The sequence below is a fragment of the Haliotis asinina genome, chromosome 3 (assembly GCF_037392515.1).
Source record: "Haliotis asinina isolate JCU_RB_2024 chromosome 3, JCU_Hal_asi_v2, whole genome shotgun sequence".
Classification (NCBI taxonomy): Eukaryota; Metazoa; Mollusca; class Gastropoda; order Lepetellida; family Haliotidae; genus Haliotis; species Haliotis asinina.
Window position 1 is genome coordinate 17956429 of NC_090282.1, and position 24492 is coordinate 17980920.

Here is a 24492-nt window from a genome sequence, read left to right on the forward strand (position 1 = left end):
AAGAAATTTGATTGATCTTGGATGGGAGAAAAAGACTGGAATTCATTCTCCTCTCATGAAACAAGAACATAAAGACAGGCGTGTTGAGTGGTGTTTGGCACATGAAAACTTTGACTGGGAAAATGTGTTTTTTACTGATGAAAGCTCAATATGGGTATATCCCATTAATATGAAAATATGGACAAAGTCTGCGTCAGCACCGTTGTATCGACGACCTAAATACAGCCCAAAGGTTCATGTATGGGGAGGGATATCCTTATTAGGAACGACCCCGCTGTGTGTGTTTGAGGGAAATCTGACAAGTCAACGCTACACTAACATATTAGATAATTTTCTCCTTCCAAGTGCACATGTGTTTTATGGAAATGACTGGATTTTGCAGCAAGATAATGATCCTAAGCACACCGCAAAACATGCCAAGCAGTGGTTTCAGGAGAAAAATGTGACTGCATTACCATTTCCTGCATATAGTCCTGACTTAAATCCCATTGAGAACATTTGGGGGATGATGAAGGAATGTGTGAATCAAAAGGGGTTGACAAAAATTTAAGACATGAAGAGAGAAGTGGGACAGCATAACTCACGAGACACTAACCTCTCTGATAGGAAGTATGCCTACCCGTCTTAGACTGTGCCGTGAAGCTCAAGGAGACTTGATAAAATATTAAATTGTTACCTACACAACATGAAAAGGTCAAATCACTTTCACAATACATTCAATTTTATCTGATTTGTTCTCGTTTAATAATATGAAATGCTGTAGCTATTCTCAATAATTTTGAACCATACCGTATATAGAGAGATGTTAATGGTGCTGTTGATGAATTTGTATCTGTCATTCTTAGAACCGCTGATTGTATGAAAAAGCCTCTTAGAAACAAAAAAAACCCCCAATACTTCATTTTATAATCATCATGGTAAATCTGCTAAAAGAGAAGCAAGACGTTCGTTAAGAAGATTTAGAAATCAAAACGAAACAAGAAGCATGTATTGCAAACTAAGGAATGACTATAAAAATATATGTAGAAAATCAAAGGCCATGTTTAAACCCAAAAGTAGAAATAGATTAAGTGCAACATTATCAGATTCAAAAGCATTTTGGAAAGAGCTCCGATTCATTTCTGGAGGAAATAAGCCACAACCTCCGATCGACAAAGATATATGACTCGATCATTTTTATACAGTTTTTGATAGAACTGTGACCAGTGATACAGTACCTTTCGAATGTCAAGATGCTAAGGATTGTACTGATGATATAGATGCTACTATTCTTGAATGTGATTTCACTGATTCCGAAATTAAATTAGCCTTAGATCATCTAAAAAGAGGAAAATCTCCAGGTAATGACGGTATAATTGTTGAAATGCTTACATGTTGTAGACATATTATTCTACCTTTTCTTAGAAAGCTTTTTAATACATTGTTTCATAAAGGTGTTTTCCCAGACAATTGGACTAAAGCAATTATAATCCCCATACATAAAAAAGGTGAACGAGACAATCCCGATAATTACAGAGGTATCTCCCTCCTAAGTGCACTCAGCAAAATATACACACGGATTCTTCATACCAGACTTACAACATGGGCAACGATAAGAGATAGAATACCCGAATTCCAAGCCGGCTTTAGAAAACAGTATTCTACAACTGATCACATTTTCACCCTAAACGCAATAATTCAGAAATGCTTATCTAGAAAAAGGAAAAAAGTATATGTTGCTTACGTAGATTTTAAGAAAGCGTTCGATTCTGTCTCGCGACATAAACTTTGGTACTGTCTTCAAAACTCTGGATTAAATGGTACAATGTTAAAGGCGATAAAAAGTATATATGCATCTGTTAAAGCGTGTGTAAGATGCAACGATAACGTTCACACAGACTATTTTGACTGCCCGGTCGGTCTAAGACAAGGGTGTATTTTAAGTCCACTTCTTTTTTCCTTCTTTATTGGTGAATTGTGCACGGATATTGTAGAGAATGGTAAATTTGGTGTACAGCTGTTTCCTGACTTTTTAGAGATATTGCTATTACTTTTTGCAGATGATGTCATTCTCATATCCGACGTTGTCTCAGGACTACAGAAACAATTGAATATTTTAGAATCATATTCTGATAAATGGGGACTTGAAGTTAACCTGGATAAAACTAATATAGTTGTTTTTAGAAGAGGTGGGCGCTTGTCAGCTAAAGAAAAATGGTATTATAAGGACTCCGTTATTGATGTTCTGAATTCATATAGATATCTTGGTATTATATTTTCATCCACATTTAAAATGAATAAATGTACAAACGATCTAGCACTGAGAGGAAAAAGGGCATTATTGCAAATTTTATACAACTTAAGAAAGATTGATGTGGTTGATCCGAAGGTATTCTTTAAAATATTTGACTCACAAATTCAACCAATATTACTTTATGGAGCGGAGATATGGGGGGTTAGCCGCATTGAAAACATAGAAAAAATTCATGTCCTCGCATGTAAGAGATATTTAAATGTAAGATTACAAACGCCTAACGTTATAATATATGGCGAATGCGGACGATATCCTTTATACATAAATGCCTTATGTCGAGTTATTAAGTATTGGTTAAAACTTACAGAAATGCACCCTGGTAGAATACCCAAAAAATCATATGACATGTTATTGTATTTAGATAACACTGGACAAAATAATTGTGCTTCTCATATTCGTAATATACTTTTTTCACATGGATTTGGCTTTGTATGGTTGGCACAAGGTGTAGGTAATAAAGTCGATTTCCTTAGATGTTTTAAAGATGTATGTATAAATATGTTTTACCAATCCTGGCATTGTACTCTTCACAGCATTTCACGCTACGATTTGTACAGAGAGTGCAAAAGTCTGCTGGTTACTGAGAAATATCTAAGCGTTATACATGAATATAAATATCGTAATGTTCTTATTAAATTCCGAGCAGGCTTACTACGATTGAAACAAAATGAAGGAAGATGGCTAAATATTGATGTATCTTTACGCACATGTCCTTTTTGTAAATTCGGTATAGAGGATGAATTCCATTTCCTTTTAGTATGCAAGTATTATTCTGAAGAAAGACTACGTTATTTTCCACATGCCTATAACCGAATTCCAAATATATATATATTCAAAAGCTTGTTATCTTCAGCGTCCAGGGTATTATTGCTAAATATATATATTATATATATTTGCTTACAAAAAGAGACCGACTTTGTTAAACGCCTAATTGTTCTACGTCATGTTCCAATATATTCTGATTGTATATGTGTTATATGTATATGGGCCGGTGGCCTTCATGCATAATAAAGATCTATCTATCTAATTGAAATGATTCAGCCAGTCTGTCAAATATATCGACTATTTTTTTTTTCCAAATTGCCTGATTTTACACATTGATTTAAACACACATACATTTGAGTTAAATGCATCACAGTTCGTTGTTAAATGACAGACACAACACCATATGATAATGTATTGCAAACTCCTTGAGACATAATATTAGTCTGCACAGATCACACACGCATACGATGTAGACAGGACTGAGAAAAATATCAGTTACAAAGATTTGTGTTTTCCAGGAATGACTTGCCATATATGGGCAATGTGACATCAGGAACAGGTTCGACAGGTAGTATATATGAAGAGTGAGGCCCGGGACAGACAAGGCGTTACCTGGCTCTCTGTCTGCAAGCTTGGTGAGTAGCTACTCACACCTCCCTGAGTTAACTAAGATTGTTGACATAGCATTAGACTAAGGCTTAGTCTCCGAATGAATATAATTTTGATAGCAACGAGAAAACCCATTTTATTTGAAAAGGATGCCTAGCAAGCCTTCATTTAAGGCTTTAGCACTGCAGAGAAGTCTTGGCATTAGGTAAAATAATGTGGTTCAGGGACAGTAAGACAGACTAACATGGCATTGGCGCATTGGCGAACTACAGTTAACATATTATCTGCTTGTACACTGCTTAAGTATTATGATTAGGTAAACATATATGTTCTCATTAAACTTGATTAAAATGTTTATAATGTAATCCGCAAACACTTGCTCAAAAGGACGAACTTATGCAATATAGTCTAAATATTGATTTTTTTTACTTGTTTCAGAAAATACAAACTGACATTATTTCTCATCAAAATTAGTATATTTGTTGGAAATCTATATTTTACAGCTTGATATTTGTTGGTCGAACAGGGACGGGCGTTTGGAGGAGTCTTCAGCTCAAAAGTAAGTACAAGATGTGATCTGTTGTGCTTTGTTCTCCTGAATCTCCATTTTACCCACTTTTCACGTCAGTCTAAGCGGTCACACGCTGGTCGCACACATTCAGCTGTCACAAAAAGGTAGCTATTATTTGTCGACGAATATGACCACGGATAAAACTCTTTGCACGTGGTGTGTTCGAAAAACACTACTTCAATTTGTGCAGCTTTTTATACCAAAACATTTCCACAACCACAACAGCATAATAATTATCCTCAACTGTTTTGTTATTACCCCCCAAATCAATAGGCGATATTGATTAATATGACAACAGATGAGCTGTTCGAGAAGCATGACAATGAAGAAAAAGGTCAATCTCTGAGATCGGTCATGACAACGGAGGGGTCATGAAAGTGTAAACAGACTCTACGTCACCTCTCGCAGTCATTTTACATCATGTTTAGGTCATAGCATGGAAAAGAAGGTATAAGGCAGACAAGCGATGAACCATGTAAACTCCTCTAAATATCTACCAAAATGTCAGACAGCTGAATAGCCTGTGCATGATCTTGTGTGAAATTTTGGCATCATCAGCTAGAGCTATTGGCAAAAGCACTCAGGACCCTTGTCACTTTCTGTGTATCCCTCATGTTTTCAAAACATACACTTTAAGAAAAAAAGGAAACGCATTATCCATTTTAAAAAAATGTATTTCTTTAGTTTAAGAACAATTATTTCATGCAATGTCAATGGTACACGGGTGAAAATTCAAAGACAACGAGTTTGCCAACCCAACTTGAAACGCTTCTCAGTACAATATACCTAGACAAGGCCGGACACGTCGCTGTACGACGCACGCCTGTTTTGACTATTTCTAGGCTAACGTCGCATGCAATCGATTAAAATTTTATCTTAACATAATTTGTCGAGTACGAGTAGACAAACAGGAACCAAACAGCCCAGTATAAATGGGGATGCTTCTGATCTTCTCCTGACTTAGGCTGGTGCTGTCACCGTATCAACACTGCACATTGGTTTTGAAACAACACTTTGACACTCATATTGTAGGATGTACGTCTCCTTTGTATAATATTTATTAAAATCTAAGGCATGTTTGCTGCTGTTTAATGATTTATACACATCATACTCAGGTTCAAGGTGTATGTCATGTGGGTTATTTCCACAGCCGTCAACCAACCTGGTGTGCTCATGTCGTTCCTTTCAATGCAGTTTGAGGGATGAAGCTTTCTCTTGCACTGCACACTGTTCCCAAAGTAAAACACCGTGTAATCTGAAGTTGTTGAAAAGGCTTTCAGACATAATCAGGAATAGGTTAACCACTTAACTCCACTGAGCTGGCAGATAACAATGGAACTGTCTTACGAGGCAAGGTGTCATAATGTGATATCATTTTGGAGTAGATAAGCTTTTCTTAGACTGGAAGCGAGTATTACCATGCAATGGTTTCTGGGGCTTTCTGGAAATGGTAATGAATAGATGGATCCCATTCGGCAAACACGTAAGAACAGCCAGTTGGTTGTAGAAATGATCTCAATTATATATACATACAGTGGGCTGGCAAACTGAAAGATTGTGTAGTACATTTTTTTACCTTCCTTTATGCCGTGCTTCTGTGCGCCAGTGAGATCTCACACTGACATGGGGACACTGTGATTTCATTCGGTAAGTTGCCTCGATGCTCTTTATTACAATCTTAACAATATGATCACTCAATACATATTCGCTCAATACATATGAAATAATTGGCAAAATAAACATTAAGGAAGAAATATTTCGCACCTCACCCATCAAGCAGAAACCAAAACCAACATGTTTTTACATTTTTTGCAGGACGATGAGCACCCACATGAAAATGGTTCTCCTCGGTCGTAATGGCAATGGCAAAACTGCCGTGATAGAATCACTTCTTGGAGCATCCATTACACGTCCAACATCGTCGATTGGCTTAAATAATGTCCATGAAGTGAAAAAGCAGAACTTCAATATAAGCATTATTGAAACACCTGGGCTGTTTGCAGGACAGGATGCTTATGCTAGTAAAATGAGACTTGCAGAATCGGTGTACAACTTCACACCAGGCCCTGATGCCTTTGGACTTGTAATTCGCATAGGTCGTTTTACACCAGAGGAGAGGAAAATGATCGATATCCTCAGAGAACTGTTTGGAGAACATGTATTCCAATTTACTGTTCTAATCTTCACGAGACTGGATGATCTTAAGTATGACGGCGTCACTCTGGAGGAATACCTACAAGAGAGTACCCCGGAGTTGAAAAGAATCCTTAATGCATGTGGAGGAAGATACATTGGTTTTGACAACACAGGAACGTGGAATTCCAGAGTACTGTGTGGAGATAAGCTGATATCCATGTTACAAGATCTCCAGAAGCGGAACTGCAATATGGTTTATACTGTGGCTATGCTCGAGGACGCCACTAGGCGGCAACAAGAGAAAGAAGAAGAGGCTCGCAATGAACAAGAACAGAGTTACAGGTCAATGAAAGAAGAGTTGAAACGTTCTATGAGACCGGAAATAGAGGATAAGATAAGAAGAGAGATTCTGGCTGGACAAAGCATCACCGCCCCTATGTTCGCGCCAAACACACAACGGAAAGATATTACAACAGGATGTGGTAGGTACACTTTTGTACAATATAATGTTTTTATTGTGTAACTATTCAAATGGTATGGGTATTGTTTTACACACATATATATGAACAGCATATTTCAGTTTCAGTGATCATTAATATGATCATTACTTTCTTGTGGAAGTTTGATTGTACATTGCTTGTTTTTTTCTGTCTCAGGGCCAAACAAACCACAAACTAAAATATATACAAGACAGAAGGGTGTATCGAGGGACATAGCCAGCCCAACAAAATCAAGAGAAGGTAAAATTATTCTTTAATATTTATTTTGAAGCACCAATAAATATTTAAGAGTTCTTCATTCCTTTCTATGTGATACATTCTTAACTCCCAAGCACTCAGTAGCTTGTGCCTTATTTTATCAGAAGCCGATCCACTCAGACGTGAAAGAGGACCCAAACCAACTTTAAAACCAAAGCCTTCATTTCAAAAAGTACAAGAAAACATCTCTACAGACCCGCACGTCCAAGGTGGTGGTATGTGTTAAGTGCAATCTTGCAGTTATTAATTTTCCATAACATCTGAGTGATCTTTGTTTTTCTGATTTAGTTGTAACCATAGGATAAGCACAATCGTTTACTCTGTAGTTGTAAAATACATGCAAGTACACTTTAACGTTTGCCACTATCATTTATGATTAAAACATGCTTTCTTTCTATACTTACAGCTCAAAACCAAGGCCAAGATGCAGGAGTGAAACGAAAGCGAACTGGAGTGATTGGAAGATTGATTCGCTTTTGGGAGTCATTTCACTTGAAATAAAGCTTTGAGTGGTACTAATTGTCGCTACATCAAGAAACTTGTAACACATTCTTTAATTTTTTACAACAAATGGATTTTGTTTCTAATTCACTACTAGTAGAAGCGGATAGCCTATGTTCCACTGAATAAAAGTGTTTTCCCAGTAGTATTGTATGTCGTCTGTGTGCACTGCGCATGACCGGAAACTCATCATTCCTTCTTCAAAGCTATCTGCTGAGGGGTTGTGTTCTCGATTTGCTCTGACATTATTTCAGTGTTTACCTTTCCATCGGGCCTATTTTGTGTCCCACTGAGGTTGTGTCTGAGACACTATGTTTACCACCAAGTGTTACAGCTTTCATCTACCAAAGAATGGAAGGATCCACGTGGTCGGTGTCCCCACTGCCCGGACAGGAAGGGTACCAAGGAGGATAAGTGCCCGGAGTATGGATAGGAGTTTGCAGCATAAATCAGAGTGGTCATGTGGGGTCAGCAACAGCATTCTAGAAGCATTCCTTTGGATCCACGCCAGGCTTTGAATCGGCTCCTGTCTACTGGTCAGCGCCAGTTAGCTGACTAATGCCAGCATGCTGACCAGTGCCAGTTATCAGATCAGAGCCGGTCTTCTGATCGGCTCCTGTCTACTGATCAGCACCAGTTACCTGAGCAGCATCAGTTATCAAAGTTGCGCCTGTCTTCTGACCAGCGCCAGTCACCTGAGCAGTAGCAGTCGTCTGTTTGGAAACCCCAGTCTTTTGCTGATCGACTTTCACCTTTTTGTGAGGAGCAATGTCGTCAGGTCGTGACCGCGTTTTGTCATGGAGTTACGGTCGTTCCCCTCACAGATCAGTTTCTTGGTGCAGGCCTGATGCCCTACATTGCAGTGCCACTCATGCTTCAGCGTCCGGTCGCAATCACCATCGCCATCGACACTGCTGTTCAATATCTCCACCTAAACAATGTCTTCAGTCTTCAACGGATGGTTCTTCTTCGACACCCATCATCATCTTGAAGCCCAACTTTCGAGGATGAGGATAAGTGTATGCCTCTTCCCGTTGGTGGTCTGTGTGTGTAGGCGCAGGTTGGCGCCTCTCTGGATCGTGTGTCTTGCGTTAAGTGTCTGGATATCCCCCCTGTGTTCCATCTTCAGAATAGCCAGTCTCTCTCTCTCTCCACACACCCCAGATTTGGAAACGACCTAGTGAGTTTGGCTGATCACAAGCATTCCAGACTGCACCCTGCTGGTTAAGAAGAACATGCTTGTCTGAGTCATGGCACGTCGTTTGTCGAAGTTCATACACAAGTGGCTTCAGATTTTAGATGAACCCCTTGTCTTAGATTCAGAGTACCAACTTGCGCTTGAGTCGTCTCCACCATTGACCACTCAGCCAATAGTGGCTACCAGCGCCAGACGATCAGCTTCAGGCTGTGTCACAACTTAAGTTAAGGGCGCCATTGAAATGAAGTCCCCACAACATCACTCCCGGGCTTTACAGTCCAAATGTCTTCATTTGACTGACATGTGGAATCTGTACAGTAGATGCTTTGGGCCCAAGGCACAACAAGCAGCTAGAGACATTCATCCCTCCAGTCCCAGACCCTCTAGCGTGGGATGTGGACGCTCATGCACCTGGGATGGGTTGGATGCGTATGCGTGGCCTGCACGCCTTTGGTTTGTGGCACTCACAGGCGGTCCACTTCTAACACTACTAGATTTGATGGATCCGCTGTGGACCCACTCAGGAGGAGACTTCACCCGAAGCCATAACGGTTTGAACTGCATATATGGCTCATAAAGGGGGGTTTGGTGAAGTGGGGATTTTCAGCTTCAGCTATTTCCCTGACACATAGGGCCTCACATTGGACGCTTTTTGACAAGCAATGGACTTCAATTTTGACAAACTGTAGGTCTCGGCAGGTCATAGCCTCCTTGACTTTGGTTGATCAGGTTGCAGACCTTCTCATTTTCCTGCTGAACAAACAAGAGCCACCAAGATCACCACCTATCTTTCTGCTGTGGGTTCTGTGATGTCTAAATCTGATGCGTCCCTTATGAGGTTCCCAAAGCTTAAAGCCCTCTTCAGTAAGTTCTATCAGGAAGACCGGATATACGCTGTAGTTGTATCAGTGGTTCTTATCCATTTGGCAGGTGAACCATTCAAACCACGTTCGATGCAGTCGGTGTCTCTGATGTCCTTAGCAGCGGCGGCTTGTGCATCTGAAATTCAGATTTTAGAGGAAGGCTCAAGGTGTAGTTCATTTGAGTCTTCTCATTGATTTCATAGCCAAGAACCAACTGTCGTCACAGCCCCCTGGGGAATTCTCCACTTATTCGTCTCCAAGGAATCTGCAAGATGTGGGGGATCTTTCCCTGTGCTCAGTTTGGGCTCTCCATCTAGATTGCAAACTACAGCGGTCTATTCCTTCTGACTACAAAACAAGATTTGTGTATTGGTTTAGATCCTGTACTTGGCGGCTCATAAGAAATCTCAACTTCCCCGGCCGTGTCAAACCCTCATGATGTTTAAGCTGTTGCAGCAACCATGGGTTAACATCTCTGAGTCAGACACCAAGTGAGACTGTTTCTGGACTGGAGAAGCCACCTTCGCCAACCACTACCATCATGTTTTATGCCTCAGGATACGGATGGACTGTCCTCCATCGGTCCCCTATCGCGAAGTGTCTTCAGACCCTTTCTATCATCAGAGTTTGTGCAGGAATAACTCTTACTGGACGTACTCCGGTGCACGTGGCCGACAGCGTGAATCCTGTTGTTTTTATTATCGACCCTCCCTACTACAAGACGACAACGTTGGGCCTCATTGGGCCTCAGGATTGTCTTAATCAGCAGGGTGTAGAGTGGCTAGCGTACTCGCCAAACCTCAACCCAACTTGGGATGAACTCGGTCGATTTGTGTACACACATCACCCAGCATCAGTGGACTTCCCAGGATTCCATAGAGCCCCAGTAGAGGAATGAAATGCCATTTCGGAAGATTTCTTTATGAATTTGATAACGAGAGGAAGATGCGCCTGTGCCTTGGACGTGCGAGGCGGGTACACAAGATAATGAATGACCATATGCTGCACGTGCTTCATTGTCTATACAGCTGATGTTTGCCGATGCTGTTTTGTCTGTATGTCATGGCGTTTCACGTTCATCAACACATTAAACATTCTGACTTACTCCTAGAAACATTTCTATATATGTGTGTTGTATATCATTTGACCCTATATTAATGATGCCTAGTATGTTTAATGAAAGATTACTCAGAATTTTCTATTTTTCATGATTAGCTAATAATCAAAACAAAAAACCCTTAATTAATTAGTGCAGCTTTTATCGCAATGGAATTACTGCTTAATATGCCTAACATTGAAGCATTATATTATATGTGCATAAATATAAGCAAATTGTGTATTTGTTACAATAGCATGTGATATTGAATAACAAGTGGTTCGTGACAGAATACTTACATACATACGTTGCACTATGTAATAAATAAGAAATTGTTTATCCATGAGCAGTGCACTTCATTCTTGACTCAACAACGTTTATAATATCTGTCTAATAATTAGTAACGAAAGTGTTCAATGTTTCTCAGCCTGCTGCTGGCAGGCTACGACAAATGTACCTGCACAATGTTGATGGTTCAACAGAGTGTCTGTTGTCAACGCCAAGAGAGCATGACATTGATCTAAACCTGTGCTGAAGGAAACAAACACAAACAGCAATTTCACCAGGCAACAAGCTAAAAGATTAGATACTCCCAACATGTTGACTTAATGAATATTCATACATATGGTAGCATTACGCTCTACTAATAAAACAAACCAATAATCAAACGTTTACACTCCCTTCTTTTTCCTATCGTCCTTCAAGATTGTTGTGAACCTTCTAACATCTTCTGTCATATATCCATAATGATTGTGTTGCCAGTGCATTCATTATCGTCATACAACTATCCATTCAAGTTTTTTAAACTGTAAGTTAATCCCGAATATCCCTTACTTCTTACACAGAGTTGTTTCTTGTATCAGTTGACGAGTAGCAGCCAACTAAGGGGCACATGTGATGTAATTATAGCAATGTATTACTGTCAGGCTTCATTTGTTGTGATATCCGCTGTGACTGTCAGCAGGAAACAGTAGATTACCTGAGATTGTGGGGTCGAGCCACGGATTGTTCTCAGCCTGAAAATGCGCCTCAGTGTGTACGTTAGTGAGAGTGAGAGAGTTTAGTATTACGCCACACCCAGAAATATTCCAGCTATGTGGCGGCGATCTGTAAATAATCGAGTCTGGACCAGACACTCCAGTGATGAACATCAATCTGCGCAATTGGGAACCGATGACATGTGTCAACCAAGTCAGCGAGCGTGACCACCCGATCCCGTTAGTCGCCACTTACGACAAGCATAGTCGCCTTTTGTGGCAAGCATGGGTTGCTGAGGCCTATTCTACCCCGGGACCTTCACGGGTCCAAATAATTAAGAGGTAAAACCTAATTTAATGCAGTACCCAGAGTATGTTTTCCTAATACCTGTGTCACTGGCGTCTGAGTGATTGATAGTGGTATGGTGAGGTATGGTCATGGTGGTGACTATAGTGTTATGTTTGTAGATTACTCACTTCTTATGTTAGCATAGTATGTATTAACTCAACGTGATTATTCTGATGAAAGAACCCTGACTCTACGAAACAAAGAAATACTTGGTTTTTATCCATGAAACAATGTCTTGTTTTCATCTAAAGTATTAAAGCTGTCAGGGTAGAGTACTCTTTCTATTTCTCTTTATGTGTTCGTCCGCAGTAAAGAAACATTTTAGATTCGTTGGCGTTGTCTCAGAGATGAAGTTGTTTTAACTCGCCTCAGACTGGGGCATTATGGATTAAAGGCATATAAAAGCATTTTCGATAACGACATCTCTCCTCTGTGTGGAAGCTGTAACTGACACTGCCGAAAAACAGTTCAGCACTACCTCATTGAATGTCCAGCTCATGAAAGGCTCTGAGAGACATTGTGCTTAACAAAAACCAAAACTAATTTTACACTGAACACAATACTTGGCGATAATTTAATATGTGGTTGCATATGGTGTATTAGTCTTCCTCGTTAAAACGGATAAGTACGACGTAAGTTAACTGGACAAAAATTTAACAGTTTGTTGGGCGCATATAGGCCTTTTAAGGCCCAAGGTCGCCCTAAAACCTTATCTGCCTACCTGCCTTTTTCAATAGAGCCTGCCAGAGCAGAAATAGATGACTGGTGCATACTGTTTTCTGAATCATTTCAACGCGATATTTGATATAGTGCAGATACAGTATCTACATTCTAAACAATGATTGATCAGACAAGTGATTAAGACTAAAACAATGACATGCGTCATTGACACTAACGTTCACGGTGCCACGGACATCATATATTTTAAACCAGGAATTTTTACTTAGATAAAATTTTGCGACTGAACAGTCAGTACCATAAATGCGACGATAAAATTTTGCGAGTTGTAAGACTTTGATCAGTGTACTCACTTTGCTATTTTCTCTGCCTTAGTTTGTGCTAGAAATACACGCATGAGACGTATGAGAAAGGAAATCTTGCTCTTTCATCTCATTGCGCCATGCGCGGCACAGTGTCTGATACGATACTCACCGATACTATTATCCTTAGAACAACTGATTGCTGATGATATGTTTATTCAACAATAAAAACATTACCTCAGACTACATTAGCTCATTATTTGATTTGAAATCAAACGTGTTTTATTAATTTCCTGTTATTTTAAAATTTAAAAGTAGAGCATGAAATAGGCAGATGTAGTGTGTTTTTTCTTACTTATCAGCAACATGTGGAAGTTTGTTAGCGTTACGAGTCGCGTTTGCTCAGGGTTTACCTGACCCGCGAAATGCTGAAACACCAGAAAAGACAGCGAGAATGAGTAAGTTAACAAGGCTGTTATGGAAGCGTGGCATGAAGAGGAAGAGAGAGAATAAGCGTACGCGTTCGGTTTTAAATCAAATTTAGAGCTATTATAATTTCGTTATATACCTCTGATTTTCCAACACAGTATGTTTATCTCCTCATTTTCATGAAACCCGAGCTAAAATTAACCATTATGGAAAGAACAACTTGGGTCCAGTTTCAAACAGATTTTTGGGGGCAATTTTCAGTTCCTGCGTTTCGTATTTTCTGAAAGTTAAAACTCAAGCAGAGTGTATGCTCTTCATAAATACGTTGGTATCATTTTGCACATCACACCCTATTCAATGTTGTAACAACAGTCACAAAAGATATTCACATCATGCATGCTTGTGATGAATGTCATCCATATATTTCAGTGTGGGTATGTTCAACCTGCTTCCATAACAACGATGCCTCCCATGACAGTTGCCAAGCATGTGGAACACCCAAACTGATGAGGACAAGAAGTGTCGAAAAAGGTATGAATTCCACTCTTAGCAGAAACGTCACGCGATTAAGGTTTTAATCTACTACTGTTACAATGTTAGGGCCACGCAAAATCAAATCACGTTTGTTAATATAGATAAAACAGTTTCCACCTTTCGATCTAAAGGTTTATCGGAAGACTTTCATATTTAGTTCCTTAGTTGTAGCAACCTATAAAGAGGTATGCTTTGTTACTTCACGTGTCTTAACAGGTACAGTCATTATTTGTTGTTAGTTCAAACATATTTTCCCGCTGGGCAACACCACATTGAAAATTCAAACGAGATTATTGTACTGTTTGGCATTAATATTATGAACATGTACAGTTCTATTTCTTTCTTTTTCGAAGGAGCACAACGGATGCCAATAGGTCCATGCTCTATCCCGAATGATCCTGCTCCTAAACCTCCATTATCGGTTAAACCTGTGTACAGTACACCAACCCAGAAGATCGCACGTGTCAACCCTGTTCCAAAACCCCGTCAAGGAATAGGTATGTCTACAGGTTGACATCAAAGAGGTTCCATAACCTTAGCTGTCTCCCATGTGTTTTACATAGATTCATGGTACATCTTCTTCATGTTTATATATATTCCAAGAGATTTAACCAACGTAATAAAGAACAGGTACTCGCAATATCATACATGGAAATTTATGGATAGCGAAGTTCTGTCCGGATCCAATCTAAAGGATATATCATGCTTACTGGTCATACGTAATCAATTATATCTGGTTATACATATGCGTATTGATCCAAGTGTATATAGATAATGTAATACATTAATAAAGGAATTATGTTGTTTGTTTTTTTTCAGTATCGGGCGAATTGAGATTCGTACTGCTTGGTAAAACTGGAGCCGGAAAGAGTGCAACTGCAAACACAATACTAAATGAGAAAGTTTTTGACTCAAGATCATCAATGTCCTCGGTTACCGAAAAATGTCAGTTTGTACATCGCGAGGTATTTGGCAACACCATCCAGATTGTTGATGCACCCGGGTTATTTGACACCAATACAAAGAAGGAGGTTATTGATAAGGAAATTAAGAAATGTATTGCAATTTCAGCTCCAGGACCACATGCCTTCTTGTTGGTTTCATCCTTAACCAACAGGTTTACCGAAGAAGAAGGAAAGGTTTTTGACGAAATTGATGACATGTTTGGTGAACATGTGCTCAAATACATGGTCGTTGTCTTTACTGGAAGAGATCAAATTCAACCCAAAACAGTGGAGAAACACATTCAAGATGCTCCAGACAAATTAAAACAGATTCTACGTAATGCCGGTGGCGGATATGTCACCCTAAACAACCGAGGTGACACATCTGAAAAAGAAGCTGATGTGAAATGCCTTTTACAACGCATCAAGGACACGGTCAAGAAGAATGGAGGGAAACATTTCACGTCGAAGATGTTTCAAGAGGCAGAGGATATTATTCAAGAGAGGATCCGGAGAGATAGGGCGGAGAAAGAACAAGAGATGAGAAAGGAAATTGAAGCAGAACTGCGCGAAGAGATCAAGAAGGAGAGAGAACATTATGAAATGCTCCACGAAGCAAATATGAAACAAATGGAAGAGTTGAAACTGAAACTAAAGGAAGAACGGGATAAAGATGCCAGAAAGCGTTCGGTAGTTAGACAAAATGAGAGGACCATGGAGGAACTTGTAGAGAAGGAAATGGAGATGAAGGCAAAGAAGGGAAAGCTTGTGCAGCAGATGCAAAAGGCTGAAGGTGGGGAGAGAATGAAAATTCAACATCAACTGGCAAGTGTTGCGGAGGAGGTCAAGAACGTACTTGCTGAAAGGAAGAGAATAGAAGATGAGGTCACAGACGACCGGTTTCAGGCAGAATGTGATTTGAGGGCACAACAAGTAAGAAGAGATGAAAGGGAAAACATACAGAAGGAAGACGAATCGACACTTCATAGATTCGCCGATGGCATGAAGACTATGGGGAAACGTTTCCTCAGTTTGTTTAAGTAGACGCACAGAGAATCAGGTTCTGTGAAAATGCTTCATTATCTAAAGTCTATGCACAATGCCTGTTACGTCAAATATTTGACCTTAAAGGCATCTCTCTGTATCCTTATATAACACTGTTTCTTGTATCCATTCAATTTACTACAACTCTCATAACATGTGATGTGTCCATTTCAAGGAGCATATAATATTCAGTACAAAATAATATTGTTGGGGGCACTTTTGTCTTATCTTATTAGAGTATATATTTAAATATAGTTTAATGACTCAGCCAAACTGAGACCGTCTTTAAATGATCGAAAATGGACATGGCACACCGAGTTGGATAACAAGCAGTGAGACAGACCACAACGACCTGATCCTCTTTCTAGTTTAGCTACTAATGAGCCAAATGAATCAGACATGTAATCGTTTGTTCTTCTTATTAATCACTTTCGAAATACATCGTTTCCAAAATGTTTGTCTTTTGTCTGATGCATGGTTTCATTCATGTAATTTGAAAATGAAAATGAAACTGGGCGACGGTTCCTGCCAATGACAATGTCCAGAAAATACAGTTACTGTTACTATCGCTTTAACTAAAGTTGATATTTTCCCTAAACATACTTTAACTGAACCAGCTGTTAGCACGAGGTCAATGTGTCACTGACCTGGATACAGGGAGGTACGTCATTGCACGTCGGGGTAGAACTAGCTTTGTGAATGAAAGTGCAGTTATTGATACCGTGACCTACAATGCAGTGCAGAGGATGCTGTACGTTATTCTAGCCTTTACAGATCCTCGTTTACTCATTAGTGGAGTGTTGCTTCGTCAAAGTAGCTAATGTTTTGTTCCAAAATATCAGACGCTCGGCGTACCAATCTGATTACCTGTGACGAAATTTCAGATGTTATACTGGACTCGAAGATCTTTTGTCAATGATCATTCTGTTATTTATCGATCAAGAAATGGAGGCCAATCAAACAATTATAAAAATCATTCCCATCAGCTTAATACATCAAATGAAATTATGTCTGCATTGTAGAGTGGGAACTGTTCCTTGCATGACATTAACTTTTGTGTGTATTTGCTCGGAGTAACACTGTGCAGTCAAAGATAGAAAGCAAAGAAATGCTGATGAAGAAACTCATCCGGTACTCGAGGAACGATAGCGGATAGTACTTTGCTTAAAATTCTGTTCCTCGAGGCAATCAATGACAAAACAAAGACGAATAACTGTGACGAATAACCACAAAATACATGACAACAAAAGACAAGAAAATACATCAGATGTTTTTTACCATGATGACACGGTTAAAATGAGACACGAAAAAATAATGTTATCGAACTAAATAAACTGTTCAGAGCTGATATAGGAAAACATGTTTTCAGGCGGATTCCACTGGGAGGTTTTGGAAACATCTGTGGTATATACCGTCACCAGCAACCTCGAAAAACCGTGGGTAGGGGAGCTCACTAACACTTTGTTTCATTACACCTGATTTCCTCATGAAAAGTAATACTGTAAAATAGGGGGCACGGTAGGCGAGCCAGGCAACTAATCCAACGAGCTGGGAGGTGTCGGGGTCGAGCCCACCTGTGACCTGGTGTGAAAAACCTGGGAGTCAACTTTGTGTGCAGACTCTTCCGCTGTTGTCACAACCCCTAGTGTGCAGCACACAACCTTGTGCACTTAAATGAACCCACGAATCCGTTGGTAGACGACCAAATGGTGGCCACACTAATACGTGCAAACACCTAGTTGCGGGTACGAAAACATACAGTAAACAATTACAGAGTACTGTGACTATCCACCCAGCTGTGAACGGGTACCTCGTAAGGATGGGAAAGCCACATTAACTCGGTGCGCCTAGTAGGCTGCAAGAGTTGTATGATCCTCACTTGAGATTGAAAATACTATGTGCCGTTGTGATAGACATCCAATGATCGAGGGAAAAACAAAGCGCCCTTGAGCAGTTGAACCAACAGGATATCGGCGCTATACAAATATCTAGTAGTATAGTAATACAAAGGTTATTAACAGGCGCCAGAACCAGATCGTATTTGAAAGTAGTATTTGATACCGTTACCTTGTGTCCATTACTTCACCTCCCAAGGGAAGATGAACTGACTGATCCAGATCTCTTCTGTCCTGTTCTGCAATACAAAATATTTTCATGAAGTGATACAGCACATGTTATTTACGGGGTAGTTTGTTAAAACTGCATTCTTGAGCAGACAAAATTTTATCGCAGGCTTTCAATGTGTTGGATAGTCAACACTAAGGCTTATATTATATCATTGGAATAGATATTTTCATTTCTGAGCGATTACTTGTGTTGCTCACGTCTTAATTTTATGCTGGTCAATTCTACGCATCAGATATATTCGAAAGGGCAAATGCCCTTCAAAACCATCACTATTAGAGACGTACTTATGGGCAGTTTTTTTACTCCTTTGGTTTTCTGGTTGTCACTAAATTCTTTTAGCTCTTGCTCAACTTAAAAAGAAGCTTTTCATCAAGGGAGTCTTCAGCACAGATCCCCAACAGCATGGACACCCTCTCATGAAAGTCTGACTACAGATACCATTCCCCTCGCTCTCCCTCGAATATTTTTTGTAGTTGGTGCTGTACCTGGCAGACATTGTATTATGCAGTTGCACAACTTGTTTATTCAAACCAAGGATGTTGGACATCCTTGTTGTTAATATCAGTGTTGATGTTGTGTTCCGCTTAATCCTACTTAACTGAGTGTTAAACCAGCAGAGGATCGGTGGTTCAAGGAAAAACTCCCTAAACGACATCTGCACCAAGTTTATTAACAGTGCAAACTTAAAAAGAAGTGCAAACCCTGTCGAGATCAAAACAATCTGATAACAGAAGCGGCATATTTGCAATATAAAAATATGAGAGGTAACAGTACAGCAAATTCTAACTGAAACATATTTAGACTTAATAGGGCTTCCTCGGAGATATGAAACTACACGATGGGTGTACGTGGATGAGCAGTGAATCAACACTATCAGCTGGATGGATGTCAACATGCAGCACGTGTTGTTGTTCTTGTATTGTATGACCATATGACTCTTGCCCTTATGTTGCTCTCCGGAGTAGTGAGTGAGTGAGTGAGGATGGTTGTTAACATAAGCCACTTTTAACAGTGTGCGTGTGTGTGTGTGCGTGCGTGCGTGCGTGTGTGTGTTTGTGTGTGTGTGTGCCAAGTGAAGAATCGAACTCTTGTGTCTTCGGCGGGTGTGACCACTAGACTACACGCACCGTCCCGTACCAGTGTGTGAGTAGATGGATATCCCTCTTCATTGGACAGAATCAAAAGGTTGTCCACAACGACTTTAGATCACATTGGAGATATTGACGCAGGGTAGAAACATTCTGTTACGTTTTGTGTTATGGTATGTTTTTCGAGAATTGCCTTTTCATAGTAAAATGTTGTCTAGATCCAGTAAATAGGGCTGCGTGTCCAAATGCGTTCTCTTAATTTATTTATCTTCTTCGTGAAGGTTTCTAAACTTATCTCAGGGATATAGTTTGCCTTGTCTTTTCTGAGGTAATTGAGAGAACTATAAATCTGACATAGATACATATAGGCACGCACGCTCGCTCGCACACCCCCATCGATATCAGTGCTACATCAGCAGCACAATGCTGCTGATGCACACTATGGACTGTGCTGTAGATCCACAGTGAAGCGATAGTGCTTGATGCAGTACAGTTTGGGTAAGCATTAATGGGACCGAAATATCTTGATTCACAATTGTTAAATATAAATGTTTCAAGGAAATTATATGATAATGCCGACAGATGTTGCTGAGTATATACGTGATAAGAAACAGAGTTACATTTAGAAGTGATAACCTCCGCTTGTTCCGTTTGTTTATTGTTATTGGCCTGTGCATATTCAAAGATACACTTAGAGTGTGATAAGTATGTGTAACAAAATACTTTCCGAACTTAAGGTGGTAACTCCGGCGGAATTCTCGGAGTCCAGGCGGTCACTTTGGCGGAAGTTCTGGAGCTCACGGTCGTGAGGAATGTCACGATCGGGAAAGTGGCATGATGGATGGCCGCGTGAGCAAAGGAGTTGGTGGACGGATGAACGACAGGACCGGAATGTTGGGTGAAGCTATGAGCAACATGCTGGCTAAAAGGATGAGCAGGAGGATGGCTGCTCTACGAGGCAGCGGAATGAGTGGGAGGATGAGCAGCAGGATGGCTGTTCTACGAGGCAGCAGAATGGGTGGGGGGATGAGCAGCAGGATGGGTGAAGGGATTGGCAGTAGGATGCCTGGCAGCAGGATGGAAATGTTGGTGAAGCTATGAGCAACATGTTGGCTAAAAGGATGAGCAGCAGGATGGGCAGCGGTATGGGTGGAGGGATGGACAGCAGGATGGCCTGCAGCATGAGCAAAATGATGGGTGGAGAGATGAACAACAGTTATGAAAAGTTGGGTGAAGCTATGAGAAACATGATGGCTCGAAGGATGAGCAGCAAGATGGGCAGCAGAATGGGCGGAGGGATGAGCAGCAAGATGGGTGGAGACATGAGCAGTATGATATTTGGCAAATAATACATCAAGTATAGCCAGAAAGACATGTAGCAGATTTGTATGAATTTGAATCAGGATCAAGTGTGCGACGGGATTCTTAAATTAGATCAACAGAACTTAAACTTAAACTGAACTAGACATGACCATCAGTACATTAATGCAATGTTTAACTTTCCAAAACTGACTTAGCCTTGGATTGGATGACTCTTCTTCATAAACTCCCGCCGGATTGCTGTTTGGAATTGTCATCTATCGGTTCGCTTGCATCATCCCGTATGTCTGAATAAAAGCATGCGTCGTCATTCTGGGTTTGAGTGAGTTTGTTATACACTGAGTGAGCGTTAACGGCACTATACAACTTCGACTATGCCAGTGAAAATGGTGCCTTCAAACAGTCCTGTAGAACAAAGCATATTTGTGTTTTCAAAACCTAAAATATGAAAGAATTAATGTGGTCGCTATTAGAATAGTTGAATGAAGAGCTTTGAAAATGTTTCTGCAATATACAGGTGTGTCATTTTCATGTTGAACAATAGCTGTAATATTTACATCTTCGGTGAAATCACTTCGGTGACACGACTTAGTACTGACGAATCTAAGCTCTCCATCATTGTGCAATTGGGATTCAAACCTACATAAAAAATAGGACTTTGTGTGCTGCAAATATATCGATTTGGTAAAAGATGTGAATTTTGCAGAAAGAAATCCTGCGGTAGTGTAGGACCTAGACCAAGATCCGATAGACAAGAATGAGTGAGTTTTAAAGGCGCTTAGACCTTTATTCCGGTTTATATTACGGCGGATCATCTTTATGTGTTTGAAGCCTGAAAGTGAAGAGGCTGTCAGGTGTACCACTTGGGCGAAACTGAGACGTGAGAATTCCAGATGTACTGATTCACGTCTCTGATACAGTAACTATTGTTTAGCATAATGTGGGGCGATGATTAGCCCTATGCGTAAAGCACCCACTCATCACGCTGAAGACCCGGGTTCGATTCCCCACGTGAATCCACTGTGTGAAGCCCATTTCTGGTGTACCCGCCGTGATATTGCTGGAATGTTCCTGAAAGAGGCGTAAAACTATATTCATTCACTCACACAAAATAATGCATGCATGACAAAAAACAGTCCGTTCACGAAACATAATGAATCATGTGAATACAAGAGTTTATAAACTTGCATGAATCCCATTACACAAGAAAGATAACACAACACCATTTAGACGTCTAAGTAGATCTAAATGATCTAAATGATCTGAATAGATCAGTTCCGAATGTCAACACATCATTGCCCTTATTTACGTCATTACCCTTATTATTGTCCATTAAAAACAGCATTACCCTAAAACACAACCTTGTTTGCATTGGTACGTTGCATCTAATAACATGCGTTAACCAGAAGTCCAGTTGTTTCATGTTTGTCCTCGAGACATGAGTGAGTGAGTGAGTGGGTGAGTGAGTGAGTGAGTCGGGGAGAGAGGGATTGCTTGACGCCATGTTTGGATCTATTTCGCGGTAACACGAAGGGGGACACCAGAAATGAGCTTCACACATTGTAACAATGTGATAAATCACACCCAAGTGACGAACGCAGTCACAAGGCTATACCATCGCCCTCTCTCTATGACAGAAGATATTCAGAGAATAACTCCGCCTTTTGAGCATTAAATATAACCAACAAACCTGTCATACAGTTCATTGTGTGTTCGCTAACCTGCATACAAATAATATCAGTTCACCGATCCTGTCAGAACACCTTCCTTGAATGGACGTACAAAGCCACAATGAATGCCCTCATACAAAAGATCCAGAAATACCTTCGTTCCTCTTGTGTTACCACAACAAACCAACAATGACGGTAACCGCCGTGTTACGAACGCAGTGGGTACGACCAGCAGTTTCTGCCACACACTGACGGGGACGCCACTGTAGTCGAGGTGAGTACCATACCACCTATTCCGAAATATATTCTTGAGTCTGGTAGTCCCCTGACAGTAACTTCACGATAACGGTGTAAACTGGATGATTTTAGAAAGTGATATAATTCGTTGTTGAAGTGACTGAAGAACCACATGCAGAATGTATTTAGAGGACGTGGATGTAACACAAGAAGAATTCAAATTATACTCAATGAATGAAAATTTAACATTGGTTTCCCTGAAATCTGTCCATGTTAATAAAACAAATTAATTGTTTTTTAAACTCTGCGACTAACGGGATTAGGTGGTCAGGCTCGCTGACTTGGTTGACACATGTCATCGGTTTCCAGTTGCTCAGATCTATGCTCATACTGTTGATCACTGGATTGTCTGGTCCAGACTTGATTATTTGCAGACCGCCGCCATACAGCTGGAATATTGCTGAATACGGGGTAAAACTAAACTCTGCGCACTTGGGAACCGACCATATGTGTCAACCAAGTCAGCGAGCCTGACCACCCGATTCCGTTAGTCGCCTCTTATGACAAGCATAGTCGCCTCTTACGGCAAGCATGGTTTGATGAAGGCCTATTCTCTACCCCGGACCTTCACGGGTCTCTTTCGTACCACATATGTAGTAGCCGAAAAACTGAAATTCTTACCGAAGTCCAGTCCGACTCCAGCCCAGTTCGACATTAGTGGAATGTGGACATTTACGTTCAGAAAGAGCTATGCCCCTTGTGACGACACTAAGTTATGTTATTCTTGGTACATTTTCCTCTAATACTTTCATTTATATGAAGCATGTCTCAGAAATATATTACGTTTCCGTTCCGAAAACCCAGGCAGGAGAAACAAGCGGTTCCGGCATGGACTTTCATGCGCTTTGCCTGGGACGGCACCTTCATACTGGGAATTCGATATTTCGATATGTAAACTCTAGGCTATACACCCTCACCCCTGTGAAGAGTGAGTGAGTGACTTGGATTTTACGCCGCTTTTAGCAATATTCCAGCAATATCACAGCGAGGGACATCAAAAGTGGGCTTCACATATTGTACCAATGTGGGAAATCGAACCCGGGTCTTCGGCGTGGCGAGTAAACGTTTTAACCACTAGGCTACCCCATTGCCCTGAAATGAGACTTCTTGTGCATCCGTGCTAGGATGCATTCCAAAATACTGGTTCTTCACCCAACCCGAAGAACCCGGTGAACAGTGTCTGCCCGGATAATAGAATTTTGGTTAATCGATTCCTAGTCGCGTAAAATGATGCTACTTTTGGTTGAGACGGGTTACCTCGTCATTAAGGGAATAAAACTTGGCTGGCTGGCTGGTTGAATTACGACATATCAGCACAGAAACCGGCTTCGCTCTAATTGGAACAAGCAGCCACACAAACACATTTACACGTGTATGCCCGCCTACGTAGTGCAATCATCTTGAAAGCGGCGCTAAAGTCTATTCCGTCCTTTTCAGCTTTTTGTATTTCCCTTCGTTTTGGTTGTGATCACAAGCAACTCTAAATTATTGATTTTTGCTGCTTTCAAACATTTCAAACTGCTGATCATTAACATTTAACACTTTCCGATAGGTGTCAATACAGGTGGTTATTCGGTAGAAGCGTCAGCTATATATTCAGTGGTTAAACAGTTTAGTGTCGTAGAAGGCTGTATTCGATGTTGATAATTTTTTTATAAAAATATTTCGAATTATTCATGTGAATTATTCTCAATGTTTCTCGCTTTGGAGCAAAATATGATGCATGTATATGTCTAAAAAGCTTTTCGTCAATGATAAATGAGATAATATCAACTGTGCATGGTTACTGTAATCTCTCTCTCTCTCTCTCTCTCTCTCTCTCTCTCTCTCTCTCTCTCTCTCTCATAAGTTAGAACGTGGTAATGTAAGTGAAATACTTTTAAAAACTTGCGTTAATACCTATCTCATTAATAAACTTGCATTTTCATTTCCCAGGCTTTGGA

The 24492-nt window shown here is 40.3% G+C and overlaps 1 protein-coding gene across 2 annotated transcripts; it reads left to right on the forward strand.

Annotated features, from left to right (window-relative positions):
* The first annotated feature begins 3637 nt into the window (after positions 1-3637).
* Positions 3638-16500, forward strand: LOC137277593 (GTPase IMAP family member 9-like). 2 transcript variants are annotated; one of them, XM_067809398.1, is made up of 5 exons: positions 3638-3693; positions 4194-4226; positions 13955-14056; positions 14413-14556; positions 14879-16500. In XM_067809398.1, coding segments are annotated over exons 2-5 (1416 nt in total). In that variant the 5' UTR covers positions 3638-3693; positions 4194-4225; the 3' UTR covers positions 16048-16500. The 2 variants fall into 2 exon arrangements, with proteins under 2 accessions (XP_067665499.1, XP_067665498.1); XM_067809397.1 differs by having other exon boundaries at positions 3655-3693; positions 4171-4226.
* Positions 16501-24492: the final 7992 nt, after the last annotated feature.

Coding starts and splice junctions, on each gene's coding strand:
- LOC137277593 (XM_067809398.1), top strand. Junction 14,057..14,412: donor GACAAGAAGTGTCGAAAAAG/GTATGAATTCCA, acceptor TCTTTTTCGAAG/GAGCACAACGGATGCCAATA. Junction 14,557..14,878: donor AAAACCCCGTCAAGGAATAG/GTATGTCTACAG, acceptor GTTTTTTTTCAG/TATCGGGCGAATTGAGATTC.